The sequence below is a fragment of the Equus przewalskii genome, chromosome 21, assembly GCF_037783145.1.
Source record: "Equus przewalskii isolate Varuska chromosome 21, EquPr2, whole genome shotgun sequence".
NCBI lineage: Eukaryota > Metazoa > Chordata > Mammalia > Perissodactyla > Equidae > Equus > Equus przewalskii.
In genome coordinates this window covers 17,169,185-17,196,625 of record NC_091851.1, presented here as the reverse complement: position 1 = coordinate 17,196,625, position 27,441 = coordinate 17,169,185, and the positions used below count along the sequence as shown (strand labels likewise).

General features: G+C 41.3%; 1 protein-coding gene and 1 long non-coding RNA gene across 2 annotated transcripts in view; one reads left to right on the top strand and one right to left on the bottom strand.

The window, feature by feature from the left end:
- LOC139078030 (uncharacterized) overlaps positions 1-6,076 on the top strand; it is a 30,067-nt gene extending 23,991 nt beyond the window's left edge. The window contains exon 6 of the long non-coding RNA XR_011530729.1: positions 3,724-6,076. This is a non-coding gene — a long non-coding RNA (uncharacterized lncRNA). The remainder of the gene's footprint in view (positions 1-3,723) is intronic.
- Positions 1-27,441, bottom strand: part of FERMT1 (FERM domain containing kindlin 1) — a 40,981-nt gene that overhangs the window by 2,527 nt on the left and 11,013 nt on the right. Inside the window, exons 6-14 of the mRNA XM_008537992.2 lie at positions 25,674-25,776; positions 14,913-15,020; positions 14,357-14,488; positions 12,482-12,531; positions 5,950-6,074; positions 5,064-5,170; positions 3,652-3,873; positions 2,660-2,784; positions 1,239-1,380 (exon numbers count right to left, since the gene is read on the bottom strand). Coding sequence (XP_008536214.1) covers positions 1,239-1,380; positions 2,660-2,784; positions 3,652-3,873; positions 5,064-5,170; positions 5,950-6,074; positions 12,482-12,531; positions 14,357-14,488; positions 14,913-15,020; positions 25,674-25,776 — 1,114 coding nt within the window. The remainder of the gene's footprint in view (positions 1-1,238; positions 1,381-2,659; positions 2,785-3,651; positions 3,874-5,063; positions 5,171-5,949; positions 6,075-12,481; positions 12,532-14,356; positions 14,489-14,912; positions 15,021-25,673; positions 25,777-27,441) is intronic.

Genomic DNA, 27,441 nt, shown 5'->3' with positions numbered 1-27,441 from the left:
GTGGTGTCAATACATCCTAACTCCAAACACACAGCTATTTTCTGTCTCTTATTTAACTGTCAGAACTTTCTAAGCACTCTCTGTGTCACGGGGCAGGGTGCTTTGCAGATTTTTTAAATGCAGAATAAAAGGCCCACCTGAATTTTCCTTCACCCACTGCCTCGCACCCCTTCCCAGATGAAAGTCATCAACGCTAAGCACTAGGAGAAACTGAGACTTCACTGGTTCTCAACCTTGGCTGCCCACTGGAATCACCAGCGGACCTTTAAAAATTACTGATGACCAGCTCCCACTCTGAGATTTGGATTTAACTGGTGTTGGGTGTGGCCTGGGCAGTGGCATTTTAAAGCTCCCCAGGTGGTCGTAATATGCAACAAGAGTTTAGAGCCACTGTCTTAGAAGTCATCTAATCTCAGACGTTCACTCTAGAAATGAGTGCCCAGATGGTTAACAGGCCAATGAGAGGAATCTCTGGTTCTTAAAAAAAAAAAGTGTGAGTCTTACCATCCCTCTGTGTTGAGGGCCTTCTACTGGAAAAACGAGAATGCCAAAGGAAGGAGGGAAGAGAGATTCTATATCAGCAACAGCAGAATGTTTTAAATCATCCGGATGCTAAGCTGCCTCTAACTTCATCTAGAATTTTCCATGATGTAGGCTCGGCCTGAACCTAGTTCCTAGGGTAGAGACAATGGGAGGCCGAGGGCTCGAGGGCTCCTAAACTCAAGCAGCTAAGCTTTTCTCATCTTCCCTGTGCACCTCACTTGCTTCTCTAGAAGTTTCCTCCTTTTGGGACTGGAATGCTCTCTAGGTGGGCAACCGAGCCTCCGAGTCCGCAACCAGTTAGCTCTTTTGGCAGCCATTCAGTTGAGGCCTCTTTTGTATTTACTTTGTATGACAGCTACATCTCAGGTAGTTTCTGCTAAGTAATTATCAGCCTACAGCTTATATAATGCTGTGCTGACTCGGAGGAAATTAATCGAACGGCTCAGCAATTTTAGAGTCTGTCTGTGCGGAAAGTCTGCCCGGAGACCCAGCCCTGCAGACTAAGCACTTGGCCTGCACTGGTTAGGAAACCGCCCGGAACTGCGTGTGATTATTTTAGCAGACAATTACCATGAGCTTGTGGTTTCTGAGTTCTAAATGTAAGAACACCTTTTTAAAATCAGAACCACCTGCAATTCTAAGGGAACACATGTTTACGGGCTCAACCCTGAATATATCGAAAACTTGCACTTTACCTGCCGGATTTCCCAGTTTACGTTCCACTGTTTCATATTTGTGAATCTCCATGTTGTAATTGGAATCCCAGTGGCTGCATCGATTTTAATCAACCTATTGTATGAAACTCCCAGAATGTCATCTTTCTTGCTTCCTTTAAATCTGAAATAAAAAAAAAAATAGTTAAAAGCAACTGCTTCACATACAGCCTCTTCAAGATAATACCAACATTTCTAAATCACTTCTGAAGAATGGACAATGAGGGTGTAGCTTTCTACAGAAGAGCATTTTTATTGTGTTATACAGAATAGGAAGAATGGGGAGAATTAAGGCTGTCAGGCAGACATTCTTTTTTTTTTATGGTGAGGAAGATCTACCCTGGGCTAACATCTGTTGCCAATCTTCCTCTTTTTTCGCTTGAGGAAGATTAGCCCTGAGCTAACACCTGTGCCAGTCTTCCTCCAATTTTTGTATGTGGGATGCCTCCAGAGCATGTCTGATGAGTGGAGTAGGTCTGCGCCAGGATCCGAACCTGCAAAGCCAGGCCGCTGAGGCACCATGGGGCCAGCCCCTAGACATTAAGTGAAACTGACATCAGAGAAAAGCAAAGTAAGAGAAGCTTATGTCAGTTCAAAATTAGCACCGACAGCGTATGCCAGGCACCCTTTTAGGTGCTGGGAACACAGTAGAGACCTAAATAGATAGAAAATTCCTGACTGCATGGAGCCTGTGTTCTAGTGAGGGGAGAGGGTCACAAATAAGTGAAATATATATGCCAGATAAGATCAAGAAGGAAAATAAAACACAAAAGTCAGACAGGGAATACTGGCAACGAGGTGGTTAGGATTTTAAACAGGGAGTCAAGGAAGATCTCAGCGAGAAGAGACATTTGATCAAAGAACTGACGTGCAGGAGGGAGCAAGCCATGTGGGTATCCAGGCAAAGAGGACTGCAGGCAGAGGGCACAGCCAGTGCAAAGGCCGGGGCATTTTTGTTTTTGGTTTCTGCATGCTCAAGGACCTGCCAGGAGGCCAGTGTGGCTGGGCACTGTGAAGGAGGCAAGAGGATGTCAAATTGCAGAGGTGAGGTCTTGTAGGGCCATTGTAAGAATCTAGCTTTTACTCTGAGCCAGACAGAATGCCTTCTGATGGTTTTGAGCAGAGTCCTGACACGGTTTGATGTAGATCTTAAAAGGATTCCTCTGCCTGCTAAGCTGAAAACTCAGGGGGATGAAGGGAGAGGCAGCCATACCTGGCACTCTGAACAGAAGGGACGGAAGATGGTTATGAGAGCAGCCAGAAGGGCTTGGGCCATTTGTGAAAGGACAGCATTCTAAAATAAAGAGTTCTACGTTCTAGACGAAGTGAGAATAAACTGGCCTCCAGGAAAGGCCCTTATAATCGAACAGAAAGTGAGAGAAGCAAGTGAACACTGTGATCACCTGACAAGGTAGTAGGTGAGGCCGAATTCAGGGAGAGACTGCCACGCCTGGATGAATCGCAGCTTGGCTTCGACCAGGGGCATCTGGGCCACGTTCTGGTGGGCTTCCAGAATCCGGGCTGCCAGCTAAGCAGAAGCGGGAGACATCAAACTCTCCTTAGCATGTGCTTACTACTGTATAACCGTCCCACTAGCTCAGATTCCCAAGGAGAAAAATAAATGCAAGGCCCAACTGCAGCTCTACAAAGACCATTCATTCACTCCTTCATTCGCTGCCCCTCTCTTTTTCTACAAGACACGTAAATCCCTGGGGAGAAGAAGGAACAAGACCAGCGAACACACCAGCTTCTAAGGTTCATGCAGATGGAGAGTTCTGGGTCCCTCTTCCTGGGGTCTGTGGAGTGTCCACAGACAATGGTTGTACTTGAATCAGTTCATCTGTGTAACTTAATCCACACTTATGGGAGCATAATTAAAAATCTCAATTTGTGGGAATGAAAACTTTTTGTTTGTTTTTAAAAATTGGCACCTGAGCTAACATCGGTTGCCAATCATCATCTTCTTTTTTTTTCCCTTCTTCTCCCCAAAGCCCCCCAGTACATAGTTGCATATTCTAGCTGTAGGTTCTTCTGGTTATGCTATAAGGGATGCCACCTCAGCATGGTCTGATGAGCGATGCCGTGTCCACGCCCAGGATCTGAACCAGCAAAACCCCGGGCATGAACTTAACCACTCGGCCATGGGGCAGCCCCTAAAATATTTTATTTTTAATTAAATTAAATATGGGAAATTGTCACGTTCAGTCAGCAGGACAGTCACCCCTAACAAAATTAACAATAATCTCTTAATATCATCTAATACCCTGTCCACAGTCAAATTTCCCCGTCAGCTGACTTTTCATGATGATGGCCTTGATCATTTTAACTCCTCATTTTATTTCAGAAAATAAAGAATTCACTGTGAACAATCTTGCCCCAACAAGATCAGCAGTACCTGTTTCGACTTGTGTTTTTTTGCACACCGAGGTGACACAAAACATTCCGGGTTCACGTCCATGTTTTCCAGGTTGGAAGCCACAGGAGATGCCAAGTTCCGGTTCTTCATCCTCAGAAATGAAAGGATATTGAGGACCTCCGGCTGGTAAGAGCTGTCTGCCATGGTTTTGCCCTTTGACGCCAAGATGCAAGCAGCCATCCATTGGGCGTACTGATTCTCCTGCAGCAAATGTCAGAGGGCTGAGAAACAGTTCAAGTGCAAAGACACCCGAGGGAACACAGCTGGCCTCGGGCTTTCATCTCCATAACACAAAACCGTCACCTCCCAAGCAAAGAAGGATGTGAAGTGGCACACATTCTGATGGCTGTCAATCACCTAATTTAACACCCAACAAAAGATTCTGAGTCCTGTGTTGAGTTTCTAGATGCCAAGGGGCCAGAGAATAGGAATGTCAGCTTTGATAAATTCCATGGAGGGAACTTTGCGTTTAAAGATCAACCAGGGACACAAAGGAGCGCCATGGAGCACAGACAGGTGAAAACCCAACCACTCAACAGCTTTCCTTGATATATATTTCCATTTTCATATCATGTCTTATCTCTCTGACAGAAGAAAATGAGAGAAAATCATTAACTGATTTCTCACATTATTTCCACCGTGGCCTATCCTTAGGAAAGATTCTAATCCCACAGTAGGACTCAGGTCCACTGATGGGATCTGAATCAGTAAATGGTGGCTTCCATTGTGCTTTAATGTCTGTGCTCATTTTCTACCTCAGGGAGCAAAGAGTGGCCCCAGAAGCGGAGGGGATGCAGTTAAAGGATGGCATTCTTCACAGCAGGAGTAGGTGAGGTACACTGAATTACCGGCCTTGATCTTTACCCTCCTGCTATCCATACCTTTTGCTATGTAATTTTATAGTTCCTCCCACCAGAGCCAGAGTGTAATTTCCCACCTCTTGACTTTGGGCGCAGCCTTGGACTTGCTTTGGCCAACAGAATGTGGGTGGAAATGACAGCGTACCAACCGTGAGCCTAAGCTTTAGGAGGTCTCACGTGTTTCCAGTTCCCCTCCTCCTGCCATCACTAGGAAAAGAGTCTCTCCAGGCAGCCTGGGACTCAGAATACACAGAATGAGCTCAGCCTGCAGCACGGAGCCAAGCCTGGCCAGACCTCTGGCTTGAAGCGGATCTGCCCAGCTGACACTGGGCTGGATCATCCAACCCCCAGCCTACCTGCAGATGTTTCAGAAACAAATGCTTATTGGCATATGTCACTGTGATTTTGTGTTTGTTTGTTACCAAGCCATAGCTGACTGATGAGTGCTCTGATTTGAGAAAACACCTCAGATGGTTTGTCCTTAGGCTTAACAGAGATGAAGTGACTTAACATTTTCTTGGTTTTACTTACATGGTCACATCTCAGATACACTTCATTCATACCATCAGCAACAGGGATTAGTAACTTGATTCCAAATTTTCTCCCTGCTACATTTACATCTGGCACCACTTCACAGCCTGAATGAGAAAAGGCAGGGACAAAACTGAGTTCTGAGAAATCTCTTTTATAAATATCAGTTGTGTATCTAAAATGCGTATCTAAAAGACTTTGAACATAAGCCCCTCAGATTGGGTTCTCTTCTGGAAAATTGAGGAGCAAGCTGATAACATCAATTAAAGGATAACTAAGTGAGACTTACCAGCGATTACCCTGGATAAATAAAAATATTTTCTTTTATGATTTTCTTAAATATATCATCAATTGAATTTATTTTTCAGATTGGCTTGGCTAGTGTGACTCATAGGAATGATTATGAATATGAAGTTTTAAATAAATCAGAGCAGAGGGAATTCTCTGATTGTCACAATGATAAGGGAATTAAGTGCACTGGTTAATTAAATATTTGTTAATGGAGTCACCAGTATACTCACAGCCACTTTCAGAAATTAGAATAGGCACTAAAGTGATACTGAATTAAGCACAACTGTTCTGGAATTCAGAAAGCTTTTCAGGATCCTACAATGTGTCATGTACTATGCTTATGACACCAATTACCATCACTTCATAGACTTAGAGACACTAAGAAGGGACAGTAGAATGCAAATAACCACATTTACTAGATCACATTTCAGGTCCATGCTCCACGGGGAAGAGGAGCTGCAGGCAGGCTGCCATTTTGAAACCAGCGACATACGGGTTCCTCTGGAAGTAAACCTTGCTGCCTTGGGTAGGAGTCTTGACTGCCATCTGCTTGCTGGGTGACGACAAGCCATACCAAGGTGTAGGACCCTCTTACCTCTAAGATTTAGTTTTTCCACTGGTTCTCCTTGTTCAAGTTCCTTATTTTTAAAGTAGGCTATAGACGTGTCTTTAAAGACGAACCAATATTGTTTGAAAGCTTTCAATACTAGCTTCTTGGGCCTGCAAATTAAAGTACAGTAAGTGTTTATACAATCATCCAGAAATGTAGGACACCAAAAATTTCAAGTGGATCAAGAAGCTCTAGAGACCCTTTCAAACAACATATTCTTTATTTTTAAAAATAATTTTCAAATTGCTACCTCATTTCTAAAAACTAAAAATGGGGTTTTGATATGAGATGTTGAAGTTAATGCGAAATCTCAGGAGTCAGACCCACCCAGGGCCACGCTGTGCCTCTGCTACTGCCTACGTGTGTGACCCTGGGAAAAACATTTCATCTGCCTGGGCCACGTGTGCTGTCTCTGTATGATGGGGAGAGTATCAGCCTCCAATTCACAGGGCTTTATGAGGAAGAGGCAATCTCCATAAAAGTGTCATCACTCTGCCTGGCAGAACTGAAGTATTCCAACAACTTATATTATGTATGTGAGAGACATCCACAAATCTGGTGACATCTGAAATTTCCATATACTTCTTGGATTTGAAAAAGCTGTCCTCCATATGGACAGCACAACCGTCAAGTTATCTGACAAAAAATCAGACATAAAAATAAGCAACCTTTTCTTGATCCTTAAGAGAAACCACTAGAGAATTCCCAGTGAGCCAAGGAAATCATCAAAATCTACAAAATCTATGTAGATTCTACTGTCATTCAAAAATATTTGGGGGGGAAGATCTCCAACAGTGATATCTGTTGGGGCCAGAAAACTTTGTACTCTGGGCTAGACAAGGTTGTTGGTGCCAAAGGCGGGATTCAGTTGGGTCACTGAAAATAGAAAATGTGAGAGAGAGCTGGAGGGTAGGAAGGGGGTACAGATGGGCAGAGAGAAGATAATAGGAGTGGTATGTGGTTCAGTGGAACAATCCTGGCCTTGGGGGTGGATCAGGGTATTTCACGCCAGGTGAGTGGATTTCTGCATTCAAGTTGGGGAGAAGAGAAGAAGCTTGGTGTTAACACCACTCATGTGTAATTTTGAACAAGTTTTTTAACATGTTAGTACTAGTCTTTCCTTAGCTAAAAACGCGTTATCCTTAACACACGGATAAGGGAGAAGATGTTCACTAAAACAGCAGTGTATTACAGGAGCATATTACTAAAAAATTATAAAATAAAATTGAAAAACATTATATGGAGTTCACATTTCCAGGATTTAGAAAACCACTGCATTAAAATAGTATTTATCATGGTGATAGTTGTAGTTAATATAATTCTAAGAAACATATTTAAAAGATTATTTCTCTAAGAATCATATTATCCAAAATGAACAGTATTTTCAAAACAGAATCTAAAGACAGCCTGTAACTAAAAGACAGCAAGGTCTCAGTTTAGTCCTAGGCATCTAAATTTCTATTCAGAATTAAGAATGAAATCCTGCTTCTCCATTTTAACTGGACTTTAAGATCTCATATTCCCTCTACTATCTTTTTCCAGTTTGGTTCATCTTCCAGGTTGCTTCCATACATTCCCAAAGCTAAGGATTACTGCTCCTATTCTATGTTCCAGAGGCTGGGGGGCAAGGTAGGAGGAGAGAGGAGTGGAGACGGTGGCTGGGTGGGGAGTGACGTACAGAAGAATGAGACAGTCTCTCTAGTCCTCAAGGAGCCACAGTTTAAAGAGAGGAATGCACACAATAAATAAATACAATAAAATGGCATGTCATACAACAAGGATGTGGTGAGTGCTGAGTTACAGAGGAAACAGCATTTAAACAGAATGAAGGATGAATAAGAATTTGATTGGAGGAACAGGAAAAAGAAATTTAGAAGGTGGCAACTGCACATGCAACATGCAGAGGTGAGTCAGAGCTGGGCACCATGTTGACAAGAGTTGGGTCAAACAGTTCCTGAACACCTACCTCACGCTGGCACTGTGCTGAGCAATGCAAATGGGGGAGGGGGTAGTTTCCGTGGCTTCAGCATTTCCATGTGTGGGGGGTGACGGAGACAAGAAAAGTTAGGCAGGTTGGGGCCAGGGTGGGACTTTGAATGTCCTGCTAACGAACTGATTTTATTTTCTAGAAGAATAGTTCTCAAACTCTAGTATGCATCAGAATTAGAAAGGAGCTTGTTAGAGATACCCAGGCATTGCCCCAGTCCCAAAGATTCAGATTCAGCAGGTGCAAATTAGGGCCCAGGCATAAGCATTTGAAATAAGCTTCCTGAGGTGGTTCCCAGAGTCTGAGAAACACTAGTCTAGACCAGTAATCTCCAAACTAAAACTAGGCATAGTCATCTTTAAAATATTTTAAGCACGTAGTCCCTAACATATTTACAATTGTTTATTTGTAATATTTGCCTATTTGTAATATGTTGTAATATATACACTATAAACTTACACAAACATATAAATTAGAAGTGAATGAATATGAAAGGTTCAGCTTGTTTTAAGGGAAGTTAGCACTCAGTTCCATAAACCCTAGTTGAGCAAGTACACTGTTGGCTGTGCTTACTAAATCACAAGGTTCATAGTTTAATGCCATCTACCTATCTGTGAAGGTTTTTGTTGAAACAAAGGTACTAGTTTCCATCTTCCCTGATGTCACTCTCTTATGCAAAGTAATCAGAATATGTTGCATTTTTATATTTTTAATACATGGGTTTAAAACACACTATAACTCTTAATCTTGATGATGTTTAACACAGAAAAATTCTGTTTGCAAGTGTGAAAGGTGTAAAACAATATTGTTTTAATAGGCAGTATCATTATTATTATATGATTATTATATCATTATTATTGTGACAATGGAAACATTTCCAAATAACTGTTTTTTCCAAATGCTCTCTTTAAGATTATGTGCACTTATTATCTTGAAAGCATCTGGAGGCCTATTATTGAAGGTCATAAATTTGGAACACTTTTTGAAAAAACAAAAATGTATAACTCTATGTTAGGTACTTTTCCACATGATAATCAGTGAGACCAAAGACTTTCATGGCCACTCTCCATCTCTTTATATTGTAAAGATTCCACTATATTTTAAGAATCTTGTATTTACGAAATGAATCTCACTGATAATTTCCTGTGGCACATTGTGTACGTCTGAACGAAACTTCTTTACTATAGTAACTTGCCTACCGGCCTAATGATGCAATAAATGAATTTTATGTGTGGCCTCTCTCTAAAACACCCTGTTGTGGAGCCACTTTATTTATTCCAAAGCAGTTTTTCCAACAGTGGTTACACCTTATAGTTTGGGCATAAATCATTGCTTTTATTAAATTTGTAATTTACTAGTAGGATTGTATCTTGTCTGGTTTATATTCAGGGGTGTGCAATAAGTAGAATCTTGAAAGATTGGTTGGGCATAAAATTGTAGGTTATTGTCTTCTCTTAGCACTTTCAAGATATTTTCCAGCCAACGAGAAGTCTTCTGCCCACCTAATTATTTTCCTTTGTAGGAAATCTGTCTTTTCCCTCTGATTTTAAAGACTCTTTTATCAATGGCTGGTTGTATCAAGATGTACATTTATACTGATTTATTTTGTTGGGATTTGTGAGTCCTGAATTTAAGGATTTTTGTCTTCAACAATTATGGAAAATTCCCAAGCCTTCTCTTTTGTTTTTTTTTTTCCTTCTTCTCCCCAAAACCTCCCAGTACATAATTGTATATTCAAGTTGTGAGTGCCTCTGGTTGTGCTACGTGGGATGCTGCCTCAGCGGGGCTTGATGGGCAGTGCTATGTCCGCGTCCAGGATCCAAACTGGCGAAACCCTGGGCCACCAAAGTAGAGCGCCCCAACTTAACCACTCGGCCACGGGGCCGGCCCCATCAAGCCTTCTCTTTTGAATGCCTGCTTCTCCCCCATACTTTCTTTTGCAACTCCTAGTAGACGTATGCTGAACTTTCTCATTGTATCTATATCATATTTTCCATTTCTACCTGTCTGAGTTGTCCCAACTATTTTTAAACAATGTTTAATGCACCTATTCAATTTTAAATTTCTATGACTATATTTTTCATTTCTAAAATTTCTATTTGGTTCCTTTTCAATATAGCCTGTTTTCTTTCATTATAATATTTACCTTTTAATTTACTTAATGATTCTAAACATACTCATTTTATGGTTTCTTCAGGTTGTTCTATTACCTAAAATTACTGAAACTGCTAATCCTTGTTTGTTGGGTCTGCTGTTTTTCCTTTATGATGGTTCACTAATTCACAGGGTTAGTAATTTTTATTGGGAAGTTTTTTTTCAAGGGGGTTGTTGTTTTCTGTAGAAGGGCCACGCATGCTAAATGGTGGCTATTTCCCTCCCAGTGTTTTTGTAGTTACATTTGCTGGGCCTTCACAGATTTTGTGGTCCTGCACCAGTTTCTATCTTATTTCTTCAGGATTCTCTTATCATATAAGACATGTAAATTTAGATCTACGTCTGCGTGTGGCACAGACCTTGGCTCTGACTTCTTGAGAGAGTTCTCCTTTCCTCACATAGAACCCCATGCAAGGATGAACTTCCTTACTGCTTGCTTTGGTTGACTGGTAGTTTTCCAACTCCCTGTTGAACAGAGAATGGAGCCCTTGCAAGTTTCCACCTTCAGGCAGGGGCTTTGGTCCTGGTTCACTGCCTTCCATGAAGCACACCCCAGCTTAAAGCTTCGCCTCCCATCCCTGCACAGGGATTAAAATTCCAGCTCCAAGCCATGAGAATCCACGTCCATGGCCCAAATCCCTCGGTGCAGCTGAGGCTTCATTTGTAGAACTAGTTTCCCTCTTTATTTCCTGCAACTTGGGATTTTCTAGTCTCACTTCAAGATCAACCTTGTATTTACAACCCCTTTATTTTCATTTTATCCGGCACTCATATGTATTTATAGCAAGATTGGAATTTGCATTAGATCAGACACAATGTTGCTGGAAATGGAAGTCCACTATTTATATAGCAGGTTCAATAGATTTTGTTTAGGCAAAAAAAAAGAGCTTCACTGTTAAAGAAAAAAAACATAAAAAATCAAAGGGCTAGTTCAATGCTCTTCTACTGATTAAAAAAAAGGAGGCCCAGGGAAGTGAAGGGCCTTTAGGGTTACACACCCACTAAGAACAGAGCTCTATTCTCCAATCTCCTTCCTCCCTTCCCTTCTCCTTTTTTCTTTGCTTTTTCCTTCCTCTCCTCCTTCCTGTATTTCTTTCTTCAATGAACTATATTATATATTAAGTTCAATGTCTTGAGAACTTTGGTAGATAAAGTGGCCACTGGCCAAATATGACGACAATTTTGTGAGTTTTAGCATAACAGTCACACCAAAGTGATGTGGACGTGGGGCTTAACTCTAGAATATCATTTCCTTCATCAAAAACATCTATTGGAAGGGAAGTGTCATCATTTGGTTTGTGAAGAGCTCAATTTGCTCTATACAGAGAATACGGCAACCTAATTTCTTTTAGGACAATTATTAATAATTTAGAAAATGTTTTGTGGATTCAAATTATTACTTTTTTCTGTAGCTCTGACTATAACAACGTGTGCTTGCAAGTATTTATGCCACAGAAGTTAAATTAATGACTCAATTGTTTGAGACCACATCCTATGATCACATTAGAAAAAGAAAAACCAGTAGAAACTCAGTGACAAATATTGTTACCTTTGGATGCTGGTTTCTCATTTATACCTGATTCATTGTTCATTCTTTCTAAGTCTTTCTTTGCGTATTAACAAAGCAACTAATGTTTCTTTTCAAGGCAACTGACCCTTTGAAGTGCTTGTTAAGAAAAGTCAACAAACCATAAAGTGACATAAGTGATAGAACTTCAAAGGGACCTTATTGCTTTCATCCTAACACACCTTGGCACCATCACAAACGTAGCAGTCCTTTCTTTCCATGAAATAAAAAAACCCTGCCTTTTTAACAGTTTCAGATTGACCTGAGGTGACTGGGGAGTTTATCAGAAATACTCGAACAGGCAAAGGAAGATAACTAAGGTGACTACACTACATAAGCCCAGAATCAAAGTTCTAGAGACAATTAATGTTTCAGCTGTGAAAGTGATGTTAGAGTCCTCAGCCTCCCAGATGGACCCGAACAGAAACTCCAGTCTGGCATGTATGTTCATTCCTGTTGACATCAGCCATGCTGACCCCACCACTTACTGAGGATATACTATGAGTCAGGCACCATGCTCAATGCTCCATAGGCATTATTTAATCCTCCCAACAAACCCAAGAGGAGATATATCCCCATTTTACAGATCAGGAAACTGAGGCTCAGAGACATAAGGAAAATGCCCGAGGTCACCTGGCCAGTACGTGCTATGGAGCTAGGATTCAACGCACTGTCTGTCTGATGCCAAAGCTCATGTTCTTACCTTTGAACCATGAACTTGCCCAATGGATGTACAATTTAAACTCCCAGACTCTTTACCTGCAAGGCTTTGTTATGAGTAATTCCCTTTCTTTTTAAGGGTGACTTACCTAAATAATTTAAGATTATCTGCAAGTTTGGGAATATCAGTAATGTCCTCCTAAGGAAAAACAGATAACATTTCATGAGCAATAATTAGGCAGGAGGCACAGCACTGTCCAATACTGTGGCCACTTCCCACATGTAGCTATTTAAATTGGAATTAATTAAAATTAAATAAAATGAAAAACTCAGTTCCTCAGTCGCACTAGCCATATGTCCAGTAGTTGCCTTGTGGGGAGGGTTGGGTGTGGGATGGGGCACATTCAGGAGCTTCTGGGGGGGCTGGCAAAGTTCTGTTTCTTGATTTCAGTCATGACTTGGGTGATAATTTATTACTAATTTGTTAAGCTGTACATTTTCATGTTTTCCCTTTTCTTTATGTGTCATATATCACACGAATAAAAAAAGAGATTAAAAAATTGACCAAGCATGACCATTCAAGTTCAAAATTTGAGTTAGAGACTACTACTTTTAAGTACAAACAAAATATTTTGCAGTTTTTATATCACAGTAACTCTAGCTACATCTAGTTCACTGATTAAACTCTCAAAAGGAATCTGGTTCAAGGTTCATTCTGCAGTGTAGGTTGGTGCCTATTTTCAAACTGAAAAGCCTATTGCTTGGCACCACATAATACTGAGGGAGGAAGGAGGAAATTTTTCCTTTAGTTTAAGAAGGATAACTTTTCTACTTGGTGGAAGAAGTAGACAAAAGGGCACATCAATTTCATGGGGCTTGTATCTCCTATAAATGTGAGACAGGCCCCTGAATTGCTACAGAGTCTTGGCATTTAGTTTGTATGATGTATTTACTTTTGTGTGGTATCAATTTCCTACTTTAAGGAATTTAATCATAAGAGAACATACATTAAATACATAAGAATGCAGTGACTCATTTTTATCTATTACTATTTATATCCAGCTACAATGGATCTACCGCTCTGATTCACTGTGATTAAACTAATAACTGCTCCCGTGATTGAAGAGTTAAACAAAAAGGTGGCACCCAACGAATGAATTCAACAGGAAGGGCATTCCAATGATAAAGCTGACAGTCAGCCGCCTTTCATGGATAAGGAGCAAGATATGATACAACAGTTTTCTTTCTTTATGTTTTACTGGAGGGTTTTTGCTGATTAATTTCCTAAAGTCAAAAGGATTCAGGAAGGGGCTGGCCCCGTGGCCGAGTGGTTAAGTTTGCGCGCTCCGCTGCAGGCGGCCCAGTGTTTCGTTGGTTCGAATCCTGGGCGCGGACATGGCACTGCTCATCAAACCACGCTGAGGCAGCGTCCCACATGCCACAACTGAAGAATCCACAACAAAGAATATACAACTATGTATCGGGGGGCTTTGGGGAGAAAAAGGAAAAAATAAAATCTTAAAAAAAAAAAAAGGGTTCAGGAACTTTCTACAATGTTCCAGCAAAAGGCCCTCACTTCTGTCAACCTTGCCCAGTTAAATGTATGACTAGGTAAATAGATAATAAGGCTTTGGATCTGTAAAGCATTTTCTCTGTTCTCACAGCTCCCCCATGCAGTAGACTGGAGGGTTCTTTCCAGACTTAAGGGACCAATTCCACGCTCTACGCTAGTGAAATGGAGCCCTCAGCAGTCTTTCTCTCATAGAATGCCAACTTATCCCTAAGAAGAAATATGTTACAAAGTATTGTCCTTAGTAGTAACAAAAATATCCTATAGTCCCTTACAGAGCTGACCTGAGAAAAGGTAGTCAGTTCTTATAGGTTTAAGCTTCTCAGATGGCAACACATTTTCTTTTTTCAAAATCAGACAGAATATCCTCTTATTTCTAATTTTAAAAGTTCATTTACATTTGTCCATCAGTCAGAACAAAACCACAATTCTGAGTTATCAGAAAAGTTCATACCAAAGCACTGTCCACTTTTCCACCTTCTAGGGTCACTTCCAGATTAGAAAGTGCTGCTTCCACTTCATCGACCTCAGACTCATTTGTAAAATCCTGTATTTCAGCTGATAATGACAGTTTGCTAATGTGATACTACAAGGAAACAGAGGTTTTAGAGACGTTATAAACACAAACGAATCCATTAGCCATTTCTTCATCTTTGAAGACAATCCCCTGTAACACCAAACACGTCCTGGAAGGAGGACTCTGTCCTAAGAAGGGAAGACAAGAGATGGCTCTGAATCATTCTGAGATTTACGGTTAGTTGTGTTCAAACTCAGGTCTTCTCCATCACTGGTTGAGCATGCGGTGGGGAAGAGAGAAGGCCTGCAAGGCTAAGGCCTCCCCTAAGATTTGCACATGTGTGGGTTAGGAGGAGCATTTTACATTTAAATTTACTCCTCTCATTTTCAGCTCTTTTTTCCCATGAAAAAAAACAGTAGAAAGAAAAATGAACCTTTAACAAAACAAACTTGCTTTGTTTCCTTCCAGAGAGTAGGTCGTGAAGTTCCCATACCTGCAGTGCCGCAAAGATCAGCATTTCTTCCTCTGTGCAGTCAATTTCTTCCAAGAGGATGGCCCACCTGGCTTGTTCGTAGAGTTGGTTTATCCGAACAGCATCATACTAGAGAAAGAAATAGGTGTGTGTGTGTGTGACGGGGCATAGGTACATTCCACAATACAGGGGTTCTGGGACAACTGAGGCCATTCCTTGTTAATCAGGTGCAATAAACTTTAGCTCAGCTAACTGAAAGACACAGCTGTCTTCCCACTGCCCCAGCTCATTTTACTTCTGAATTTAGAAATTTCTTTCTCAAAATATTCTCCAGAGCAGCTTCAATGGGCCAAACTTGCCCATTTTAGATTCTATTAGTTTCCTTTTCTTTTATCACACTTCTATTAGCAGGAAAAACAGGTCGTGGAAAATGGGTTATGTGACAAGAAGTATAAAGGAGAGGGGACCCCCAACCTGCTCTGCAAACTCCGTGCAATCCTAACCAGAATTTGAGAGGGATCTTTTTCATGGGACTTTATACAAGCTGATTCTCAAGCTGAGCTGGAAGAGAAGATGTTCAAATTGAAAAAGAACAATGGGGGCCGGCCCCATGGCCGAGTGGTTAAGTTCTCGCACTGCGCTTCAGCGGCCCTGGGTTTTGCTGGTTTGGATCCTGGGCGCGGACATGACACCACTCATCAGGCCACGTTGAGGCAGTGTCCCACATGCCACAACTAGAAGAACCCACAACTAAAATATACAACTATGTACTGGGGGGATTCGGGGAGAAACAAAAGCAGAAAAAAAAAAAAGATTGGCAATGGTTGTTAGCTTAGGCGCCAATCTTTAAAAAAAAGAACAATGTTGGGGAGACACTTGTTCTTCCAGACGTTAAAATATATTATAAAGCTGTGTAATTAAAATAGTGTGGTGGTGTTATAGTGATAAACAAATGTCAGTAAAGCAATATCTAGAAATAAGTGTGTGTATGCATATAAACTTAATATAAAATAAAAATGGCATTTTATATCAGTAGAGGAAGAAAGAATTCAGCACTATAAAGACTTAAAAATGCCTAGCCATTTGGAAAACAAAAATCTAAAATCAAAAAACAATCTTATACCATCCAAAAAATATAAATTACTGATAGATTAGAGAATCTAAACGTACACAACAAAGTGCCATCAAGAAGATACCACTTCATACCCAGGAGGATGGCTCTGATCTAAAAGGCAGGTGATAACAAAGGTTGACAAGGATGTGGGGAAATTGGAACCCTTGCTGGTGGGAATGTAAAATGGTACAGCTACTGTGGGAGACAGTTTGGCAGTTCTTCAAAAAGCTAAACATAGACTATGATCCAGCAATCCCACTTGTAAGTCTGCACTACACTCAACTGAAAAGAGGGGCTCAAACAGATATCTGTACACTGATGTTCACGGCAGCATTCTTCACAATAGCTAAAAGGTAGAAACCACCCAAATGTCCATCAACAGATGAATGAACAAAATAAATGTGGTAGATACATACAATGGTATATTATTCAGCCTTAAAAAGGAATGAAATTCTGATACATGCTACAATATATATGAGCCTTGAAGACATTATGCTAAGTGAAATAGGTCAGACACAAAAGGACAAATATTGTATGATTCCCCTTATATGAAGCACCTAGAATAGACAAATTTACCACAGAGACAGGAAGTAGAATGGTGGCTATTAGGGGTTAGGACTGGGGGAGTGGGCTGAGGGTTTTTGTTTAATGGGTACAGAGTTACTATATGGGATGCTGAAAAAGTTCTCAAAATGGACAGTGGTGACAGTTGCACAACACTGTGAATGTACTTAATGCCACTGAATTGTAGACCTACAAATGGTTAAAGTGGTAAATGTTATGTATATTTTACTACACACAAAAAAGTTAAAGGAAAAAACCCCCCAAATTTGTACATGAATGTTCGCAGCAGCATTAGTCACAATAGCCAAAAAGTGGAAACAACCCAAATGGCCATCAACTGACGAACAGGTTAAAAAAAAGAGGTATATACATATAATGGAATATTATTTGGCAATAAAAAGAGACGAAGTACTGATACACGCTACAGTATGGATGAACCCTGAAAACATTATGCTAAGTGAAAGAAACTAGTTACAAAGTACCACATGTTATATAACTCCATTTATATGAAATGTCCAAAATAGGCTAATCCATAAACAGAAAGCAGACTGATGGCTGCCTAAGGCTGGGAGTTTTGGAGGAAATGGGTACTGGGTTTCTTGTTGGGGTGATGAAAATGTGAAATTAGATAGTGGTGATGGTTGTACAATTCTGTGAATCTACTAAAAGCCATTGAGATGTACATATTAAATGGGCGAAATGTACAGTATGTGAATTATATCTCAAAAAGCTGTTATAAAAAGTCTAAACAACCAAAACGATTAGAAGGAAATGAGAGAAAACTTTTTGTAATCTTTGAATGAGGAAGGCTTTTCTAAGCAAGACAGGAAGGCTAAAAGTTACGACGCACGAGACTGACTTGATAATCTAAAATTAAACATGCTTAATGGTGAAAAATACCCTGAAGATTATACATTTATAAGACAATATACAGACTGAAAGAAAATACGTGCAATAAATATAAAAGATAATATCTATTATGTTTTATAAAAGCACTCATAAATCAATATGAAAAATGTAAGTAATTCAATAGAAAATGGGACAAATATATAAACAGGCAATTCACAGAGGAAACCAAAATGGGCATACAAATATTGGAAAAGAGGCTCAATCTCACTAATAATCAGAGTTCAAATTTAAACAAGATGGCAATTTCTATTTCCCTACCAGACTTGCCCAGATTATAAGTATTACTAATGTCTGGTGTTGGAGAGGACGTGGTGAAACTGGCAGTTTTCTTGTACGAAGTTTGCAGGAAGGCAATTTGCTGGTATGGTTTAGTATCTTTTTGCCTCTTTATAAGCACGTCTATGGTTACTATTCTAAAAAAAACACAAGCACTCATCAAAGATACTTGTACAAGAATGCTCACCACGTTTTTTGAAAGAGCAAAAATTGCAAGCAACTCATGGGTCCCGATAAACTATGGTTTAACCTTTCCTTTGATAATTTTGTAGTGGCTAAAAAAAGTGAATCAGACATATATATACTGATGTGAAAAGATGGCCATGATTTATAATGAAGTAAAAAGAAGCAAGCTACAGAGCAAATAAATGATTCCATTTATGCTGGGGAAAAAGATCTGAAAGTTTGTTCAAAAATATGTTTAGGGGCCTGCCTGGTGGTGCAGTGGTTAAGTTCGCATGTTCTCCTTCTCGGTGGCCTGGGGTTCGCCAGTTCGGATCCCAGGTGCGGACATGGCACTGCTTGGCAAAAGCCATGCTGTGGTAGGTGTCCCACATAATGTAGAGGAGGATGGGCATGGACGCTAGCTCAGGGCCAGTCTTCCTCAGCAAAAAGAGGAGGATTGGCAGTAGTTAGCTCAAGGCTAATCTTCCTCAAAAAAAAAAAACCAAACAAAAAAACCAAACCAAGACAAAACAAAATGTATGCGAAAAAATTCACAAGAATGGTTAGTCATCAAAGTGTTAACTATGGCTGCCTCTTGGGAGAAAGGCATGACAAAGGACTATTTTCCATCTTTACTCTTAATTCTTTTTTATGTTTGATTTTTTTTTTCAAGATTTTTAAATTTTTCCTTTTTTTCCCCAAAGCCCCCCAGTACACAGTTGTGTATTTTTACTTGAGGGTCCTTCCAGCTGTGGCATGTGGGACACCGCCCCAGCATGGCCTGATGAGTGGTGCCACGTCTGCGCCCAGGACCCGAACCGGCGAAACTCTGGGCCACTGAAGTGGAGTGCACCAACCCAACCACTCAGCCACAGGGCCCCTGATTTTTAAAAATTATTTTTAATTGTGGTAAAACACACATAACATAAAATTTACCACTTTTTTTTGTGAGGAAGATTGTTGCTGACCTAATGTCTGTGCCAATCTTCCTCTATTTTTTTATGTGGGATGCCGCCACAGTGTGGCTTGACAAGTGGTGCTAGATCCACACCAGGGATCCAAACCTGTTAACCCCTGGCTGCTGAAGCAGAGCACACAAACTTAACGACTATGCCACTGGGATGGCCCCCCAAAATTTACCATCTTAACCATTTTTAAGTGTATAGTTCAGTGGCATTAAGAACATTTACACTGCTGTGCAACCATCACCACCACGCATCTCCAGAACTCTTCATCTTGCAAAACTGAAACTCTGTACCCATTAAACAATACCCCCTTTTGTGATTTGTTTTTACAGTACGTATGCATTTTACACTATTCTTAAAAAAATAAAAATATTAAAGAAAACACGGAGGAGGAATAGAAAGATAGGGTACCTAAGCAAACTTATCAATGGCTGATTAGTGTTAGTTTATTTTTCCTTTTGCATTAACCTTATGCATACAAAGAAAAAAAGTGATAGGGAATGTAAAAATCTGAGGGAAGCCAAACCCAGCAAATGGCATGGCTATCAGCTAAGTGGGAAATGTGCCCCACTGCCCAGGCATGCTCCTCGGCATCTCTAAAGCTGCTGGGAAGGGGAGACAAGTGCAAATCCAAGTGCCTGGTATTCAGGAGGCTGCAATAATAAGAATCTTCAGAAAGTCTGTCTGTTTTGCAGCCTTTGCCAGGTATCATGGAACTCCAGGAGTGAGCCCCAGAATCCTCCAAAAGCAAATCAAAACGCAACGCACACGAGAATATTCCCAGCAACATTATTCACAAGAGCCCCAAACGGGAAACAACCCCATGTCCCTCAAGTGATGGGTGGATAAAATGTGTCCATCTACGCAATGGGACACTACTCAGCAGTAAAAATGAACACACGACTGGGGCTGGCCCCGTGGTCGAGTGGTTAAGTTCGCGCGCTCCGCTGCAGGCGGCCCAATGTTTCGTTGGTTCGAGTCCTGGGCGCGGACATGGCACTGCTCGTCAGACCACGCTGAGGCAGCGTCCCACATGCCACAACTAGAAGAACCCACAACGAAGAATACACAACTATGTACCGGGGGGCTTTGGGGAGAAAAATGAAAAAATAAAATCTTAAAAAAAAAAAAAAAATGAACACATGACTGACACGTGCAACACCACAGATAAACCCCAAATACATCATGCCCAGGGAGAGAGTCCAGGCACACAAGAGGACATACTATAGGACTCCATCTATATGAAATTTCCAGGAAAGGCAAAACTCCAGACAGAAAGCACATTAGTGGTGGAGCTGAGGGCAGGGACTGACCACAAATGAGGAAACTTTTTTGGGTGATGCAAATGTTTTAAAACTGGATCATGGCGATGGTTACACAACTATATAAATTTACTAAAAATCACATTGTACACTTGCAGTGGGTGAATTTCACGGCATGTAGATTACACAGCATTCAAAAGACAAGACAACTGAAAAAACCACCACATGCGCATCAGAAAAACAAGAAACCCGCCCCCCTCCAAAGACCCTGCTTGAATTCATGGTTGAAAGGCAAAATCTAAATAGTATGTGCAGCCACTGAAGTTTGAATTAGACTAACAAACTCTCACATCTATCTAGCGACTGATCTGTCAATCTATCTGTTTGGCTGTCTGTCTACATGTCTGCCAGTCACTCAGTGTCTACAATCCTAATGCTGTAGGAGTTTCAGTGAGAGTAAGTTGTCACCCAGCAAGGCTTTTCTCTCCAATGCAGTCAGTAAAGATTTAAAAAATGTAATAAAAGCTTCCACACCTCAACACACTTAACTCCGCCCAAGCCAAATAAAACAATTCTTTGAAAGAATATTGGGTAAACAAAAGTGACCTACATTTACACACGGACATTAGAAGAACAGGACCTGGAATAAGATGGCATGAGGACAGGATGAGGAACACAGGCTTTCTCTGTTGTCCCCGGAGAGCTCTGGCTATTCCTCTTGGAGGCTTTTCACACTCCCATTGACGATCTGGGACATCACAAGGTCCCAGGTCTTTCATCAACAGGCATCCAGTAGGTCTTCTCTCTGAGAACTCTTTCAGTGGCGTCAGCAACTTAGAAACAAACTTTTCCCTTGGCCCTTGAGTTCCTTGGTCTCATAGTTTATTGAAAATAGAACCCCTAGGCTGGAAGCACACGGGGCCACCTCCACTGCTTGAATCCGTCTCTCCCCATCCAGACAATTCCGTAAACGCCTCTCTCCTCCCACCAACCAACAATACAAACAAATAACAAAACCCACCTCCTGGAGTTTTCACGCTCTCAAGAAGGGGTTACAATTTGGACATAATCACTGAAGACTCCTTACTAGCTGGGAAGCAGCTTTCAGTATCCTCCCGGCCTCTTATTAAAGCTGATGTGCCTTTTTCTACTGAACAGTTAAAAAAGTGCTATGAACTGTTGGAGTTAGAAAAGCTTTTGTTAGGGGGCCGGCCCCGTGGCCGAGTTTAAGTTCCCACGCTCTGCTTTGGCAGCCCAGGGTTTCATTGGTTCGGATCCTGGGTGCGGACATGGCACCGAGCATCAGGCCACGCTGAGGCAGCGTCCCACACAGCACAACCAGAGGCACTCACAACTAGAATCTACAACTATGTACTGGGGGGCTTTGGGGAAAAGAAGAGGAGGAAGAAGAAAAACAGAAAATTTTTTTTAAATTTACACATTTTGAATGCATTTAAATGGGGCAAAAGAATATATAATGAAGGAATTCATTTTGAATAAACTCTAAAGGGACAAAAGGCTATACAATAAAAACTTAGTCTCCCTCCCTTCCTCGTTCCCTACTCAGGGAGTTTTCCTATGAACTGTTTTGTACCTTGCTCTTTTCATTCAACAATAGACCCTGAATATGTTCCACATCACAAGAAAGCTGACTCATCCTTCTTAACAACATGTTATATGGATGTACCATAATGTATTTAACTAGTTCTCTGTGGATGGATGTTTAGGTGGTTCCCCAACTTTTCCTAAAACAAACAATGTATAATAGCTGTTCTTGTGTACAGACATATCAATTCACACATGTGAGTATAACTATGGTATAAACACCAAGGGGTGGATTTGCTGGGTCAAAGTTATGTAAAATTGTAATTCTGACAGATATTGCCAAATTGCCTTCCACAGAGGCTAGATTAATTTGTACTTTGACCTATAAGCAGTGCATGAGAAAGCCTGTTTCCCCGCATTCTTGCTAAGATAGCATATGAAACTTTTTGATCTTTGCCACTACAAGGCTAAGAGCCACTGTAGTTTCTTTTCTTTTCTTTTTTTTTGAGGAAGATTAGCCCTGAGCTAACATCTGCTGCCAATCCTCCTCTTTTTGCTGAGGAAGACTGGCCCTGAGCTAACATCTGTGCCCATCTTCCTCTGCTTTATATGTGGGACGCCTACCACAGCATGGCTTGCCAAGTGGTGCCATGTCTGCACCTGGGATCTGAACCGGTGAACCCCGGGCTGCCAAAGCGGAACGTGCGCACTTAACCGCTGCGCCATGAGGCCGGCCCTATCTGAGGTTTTGATCAGCTTCTTTACCTTGGTCCTACAGCCTGCCTGCATCTCGCTCTGAAAGCCAGAGAAGAGAAGCTCTCTTGTCTGACTACACAACTTAGCTCCATTTTTTTTGGAATTGAGATATAATTGACAGATAACATCATACTTTAGCTCCCAGTTGTAGGGTGCCTTGTATGTTTGCAATGGTTTCACGGGTGCTATCTTTGCTCTTCTTCATTTAATTGTAGATTCTGTGAAAACATCAGCTACCTCTTGAGCTTCTGTATCCCTCTGTCTACTCAGCACATCATAGGAGACTTAAAACATGGTTTTATTTATAGCACTCCATACTTTAGGAGGGGAGAGAGGGGCCAATGCCACAATCCTAACGTGACTGGGGATCACTGTGCCTGTACCCCAAAGTCATGTCCTGCTAGCCTGAGTCTTCCTGTCCCCTTTGGGTTGACAGCTCTTTGGCTGTTAGATTTGAGTTGGTTTTGTTCCTGGGCTATGTAGAGAGAACTCCTTACCAACTAAGCAAGCAGAAGCTGGAGGCCAAAGAGCCTGACGACAGCCCTAGTGACCCCCACCTTCAGTGTCCTTGCCCCCTTCTGGGAGGATGATTCCTTCTGTTTCTTCCACTTTTTAGGCAAACGTATATTTAACACTGCCCTTCTATGTTTGACATTTATGCCAATGATCTGCCATATGTGAATTCTTTGCGAAGTCGCTGACATGTTCCTGACAATTTTTTCAGGGGTAGACTGAGTTTCTTTATTCTTAGCATTAGGCTCAACTGCCAAAGCAAGGGATTTAATGGGGAATCTCTTGGGCAGGAAAGTGACAGGAGGGTCCCCAAGGGCCAGCTGATCCCATCATGGAGCAGGTGACTAGGCAAGTTTAGCTCTCTCAGCATCCTTGCAGCATATGGGGGTGGGTGGCAAAGGAAATATCAGAGGTGGTCCCTATCTCCAAGGAATTTGCAGTTTATCCGTAGAGAAAAATACATGAATGTGGTACAATTAGAGGTGTGGGTCCTGAAACTATTCTCAATTGTGGTTCAGAGAAGGGAAAGACCCATGTGACCAAGAGTAGAGAAAAACTCTTTTCTGGAAGGGATAAGACTTGGATGCGGTCTCAGGGCAGGGGTTCTTAGATTTTGGGGTCTGAATCAGGTGGTCCATGAGGTTGAATGAGGAAAAACTACATCTCCATTTATACCAACTTCTAATGGAAATTTAGCATTTCCTTCCATGACGAATGCAGGCAACAAAACCAGTATATTTCAGTGTACTTGTGACTTTGTAACCACCAGAAACACAGATTTTTCCTATTGTATCACAGTTGCTGTTTTCCAATAATGCTCACACACATCATCACCACTTTGAAATTATGCTGGTTATGAGACCTGCCACTAGATCCTATTATTTACTCAATTAATTAAACTTAGCATATATTAACATACCCATTTTGAAAAGCATTTTGGTTACTACTCAATATAATTGTTTCATTTTGTAATCTTATGTATTTTGTTTCAGTAATTTGAAAACCTTATTCTCAGGTCCAGCAGTTTCGGGTTCTTAGCTGCTAGCTTAGTTCTTGGCACACAGTTGCTGCCCAACAAATAAACGTATAAGTAAACAAAAGAGGCACAAGTTTGAATAGATAAGATGGGGCCAAATTACTGACTTAGCAACTAGAAAATGCATGAATACGTTTTATTTATGAATTATCTAGGTTCGGAAAAATGTAACGCAGTTTATTAGGATAGATAGCATAAAACAAGATGGCTTACATTAACTAGGAATTAAGCAAGGCAAGAGTAAAGTCGAGTCAAGAGTGAAGCTTAAAAATAAAACAGCAAGAAATGTACAGATTTGATTCTAACAGACAATGCAAAAAAGAAAACCTGGACAGTTGTATAATTCAGTGTCCTTAAAAAAAAGGCCAAAACGATTGTTTAGAAGGAGCAATTTCTCCTGAAGATTTTATCAAAGAAGAGCTGAAATTTGCTGTTCTGCCACGATTCACTGGAAGCTACGCCCTCCAGACATAACCTAGGTCCATGGACATTAAGTTGGATCTAAACCAAGGACTGAATAGGAACTCCACAGAAATGACCAGGAATGGGCTTCTTCTGAAGAAGATGCCAGTTAGGGAAGCAAGAGGAGCTGAGATGGGCCTTTGAAGACCACACTTAAAACCAGGACCAAGGAGAAGACAGTGCCACGAGAGGCAGACACAGCTGTGGATGACAAAAGGGTCTACACGGAAAGGTGGCCTGAGGCAGGCTCCTCAAACAACTGCCCAGCAGGAAATGGAGAAGAGCAACAAGCACAAAACTGGATGGAAACGATGTGATGAAATCACCCTGTGCACTCAGAGGACCAGTGACCCAGTTCACATTTTCTACATCTGGCCAATGAAGTGCTGACTCACAACACTAAAGGGCGAATTAGGCACAAGGAAGGGGCAGGATTTCAGGGGACTTTATGTCACCAGTTATCCTAGGAACCTTCAGGTTGGAGATGCGCACTTAAGATGAGAGTTGGTGAAGCAAGAGAAAGATAATCTGTGTATGACTCCACTCATATGAGGAATTTAAAACTATGGACCAAGAACAGTTTAGTGGATACCAGGGGAAAGGTGGGGTGGGGGGTGGGCACAAAGGGTGAAGTGGTGCACCTACAACATGACTGACAAACATTAATGTACAATTGAAATTTCACAAGATTGTAACCTATCAATAACTCAATAAAAAAAAAAAAAAAAAAAAGATGAGAGTTGGTGACCAGCTGGTGTCTTTATTTATATAGACGAGCCCTCTTTCTCATCACCAAAGGCTCATTTGGCACTGCAGTGGGGAGTCTGGTGTGCGCCATCGTGGGGTCCTGGCTGCTCACCAGCACCTGCTCTTAACCTGGGCCATGACAAATCCTTCTGTCCTAAGCATTGAGGACTCCAGCTCTGTGAGCCGCTCTCTTCTTGCTCCTTCATTCCTGTGAATGGAGAGGGGCAGTGCACACCATGCTGGGTGCGAAGACCCCTAGGGACTCCAGCTAACTCACGGGCAGCTGACCACGCTCGCCAGAAACTAAAAGATGAAAATTCAGAGACCAGTGTACATTTATTGGTCTCACCCTGCAGTGCTAAACAGAAGATTACACAAATTAATTCTAATTTTGATAACTAAATGATTCAATTTTACACTTCCACGCATTCACATTAAAAAAAAGAGAATAGAGAAAAAGTATCTTACTTTGGGATTCAAGTCAAAGAAAGTGTAGTATTTAAACCGTAACAGCAGCTGCTCATCCTCCTGGATGCCTTGTTCCATTAGAGAACGCGAGGAGTCTAGCCAACTAGAAAACAATAGGATGAGTTTTAAAAGTCAATCAATTTTACACATATATATTATAGTATTATACAATATGTCTATATATACATATACACGTAAATGTATACATGTGTATATATGTATATATATAGACATATGTATGTCTATATACAGACATACATATATATCACACAGACACATATACCCCCTTGAACAAAGTCCAAGTAAGTAATATAACCAAAAACCAGTAAGCAAGAGGACTTGACAAAAGCTTATAGCTGCATTTTTCCTCACAGCTTTTACAGGTTTCCAAGTGCGTTTTGTATATGTATTTTTTCTCAGCGACACTTTAAAGTAACTCAGTGAAGGAGCCAGGGCACTTCTTATTTTTCTTATTTTTCTTGATTTTATGGATGAGGAAACTGAGTCTCAGTGACATTAAGTGATATGTTCAAGGTCACATGTCTTGCGGTGGAACCAGAATGAGAACCTGTACTTGCTGACTACCCACACGGCCTCTCCTCTACACCAGCTGATCCAACCTAAAGCTAGCTCTATCCTTTTGTCTAGAACTTGCTGTAACGATGGAAATATTCTATATTGGCCTGTCCAACAGAGTAGCATCTAGCCACATGTGGCTACCGAAGATTTAAATGTGGCTAGGGTCATGTTTTAATTTTAATTAAATTCAAATTTAAATGTAAATATCCTTATGTGGCTAGTGGCTCCTGTACTGGAAAGTACATTTCTAGAGTGGAAACATAAATACTGGGTAATAGGGAGGGGTGGAGATTACAAGTAACAACAAAACGAGGCGGGGATGAGCGTCATCCAACACCACTGATTGAAAATGGCTTCAACATCTATTACATTAGGCCCTGTGGAGAACAAGGATAAGGGAGATGCAATCCCCATCCTAAAGGAATTGACAGTCCAGTGGGGGAGACCAAGCCTCATAACAAAGGAACACAGTGACAGTGGAGGCAGCAAGGTGTTTGTTAGAACAGAACTCAGAGAAGTGACTGATCTTGAGTTGTGACATCTGGGAAGGAGACACTATGTGGCTGGGCCTTAAAGAGGCAAGGACTGGCCAGCAGAGCAGGAGAAAAGGAGAAGAATCCTGGAGCAGAGCAAAACGTAGTGGCGAGGTAGCAACAGAAAGCGAGTGTGCCCCATGGTGGCACGGGGTACAGGAGAGCACAGTAGGATAGGGAGCTATCAGCTGGGCCAGACCTCAGAGGGAGGAGAATGTTGTTAACAAATTTGACTTTATTTGGTGAACAAGAGGGAGTGAACAGTTCGAGTGTATTTTCTGAGACCACTTCAGACAAAGCTGAAGGACTCACTCCTTAGAATGCCTAAAGACAGATGTGGTGTTCTATAAGACAGAGTGGGCCAGGTGGGCCACCTGGGGTCTCCCCCACTGACCCATGGGGGCCAACTCACTTATAAACTGCTCTACATCCCATAAAACACACTTTGCACACCTGTAGGGGCAAAGAATTAGCAGTTACACATGGTAAACCACTGAGTTACCTGAACACATAAATGCTATCACCCTTTAAAAGTGCTGAAATGACCACAGGCCACATTTTTCCCTTTTGTTGTTAAAATCAGTACTGAGTTTTGCTCACAGTATATAACTCCCAGGCGTGCTAACTTCAAAACTAAACAAACCCTCTCCCCTATC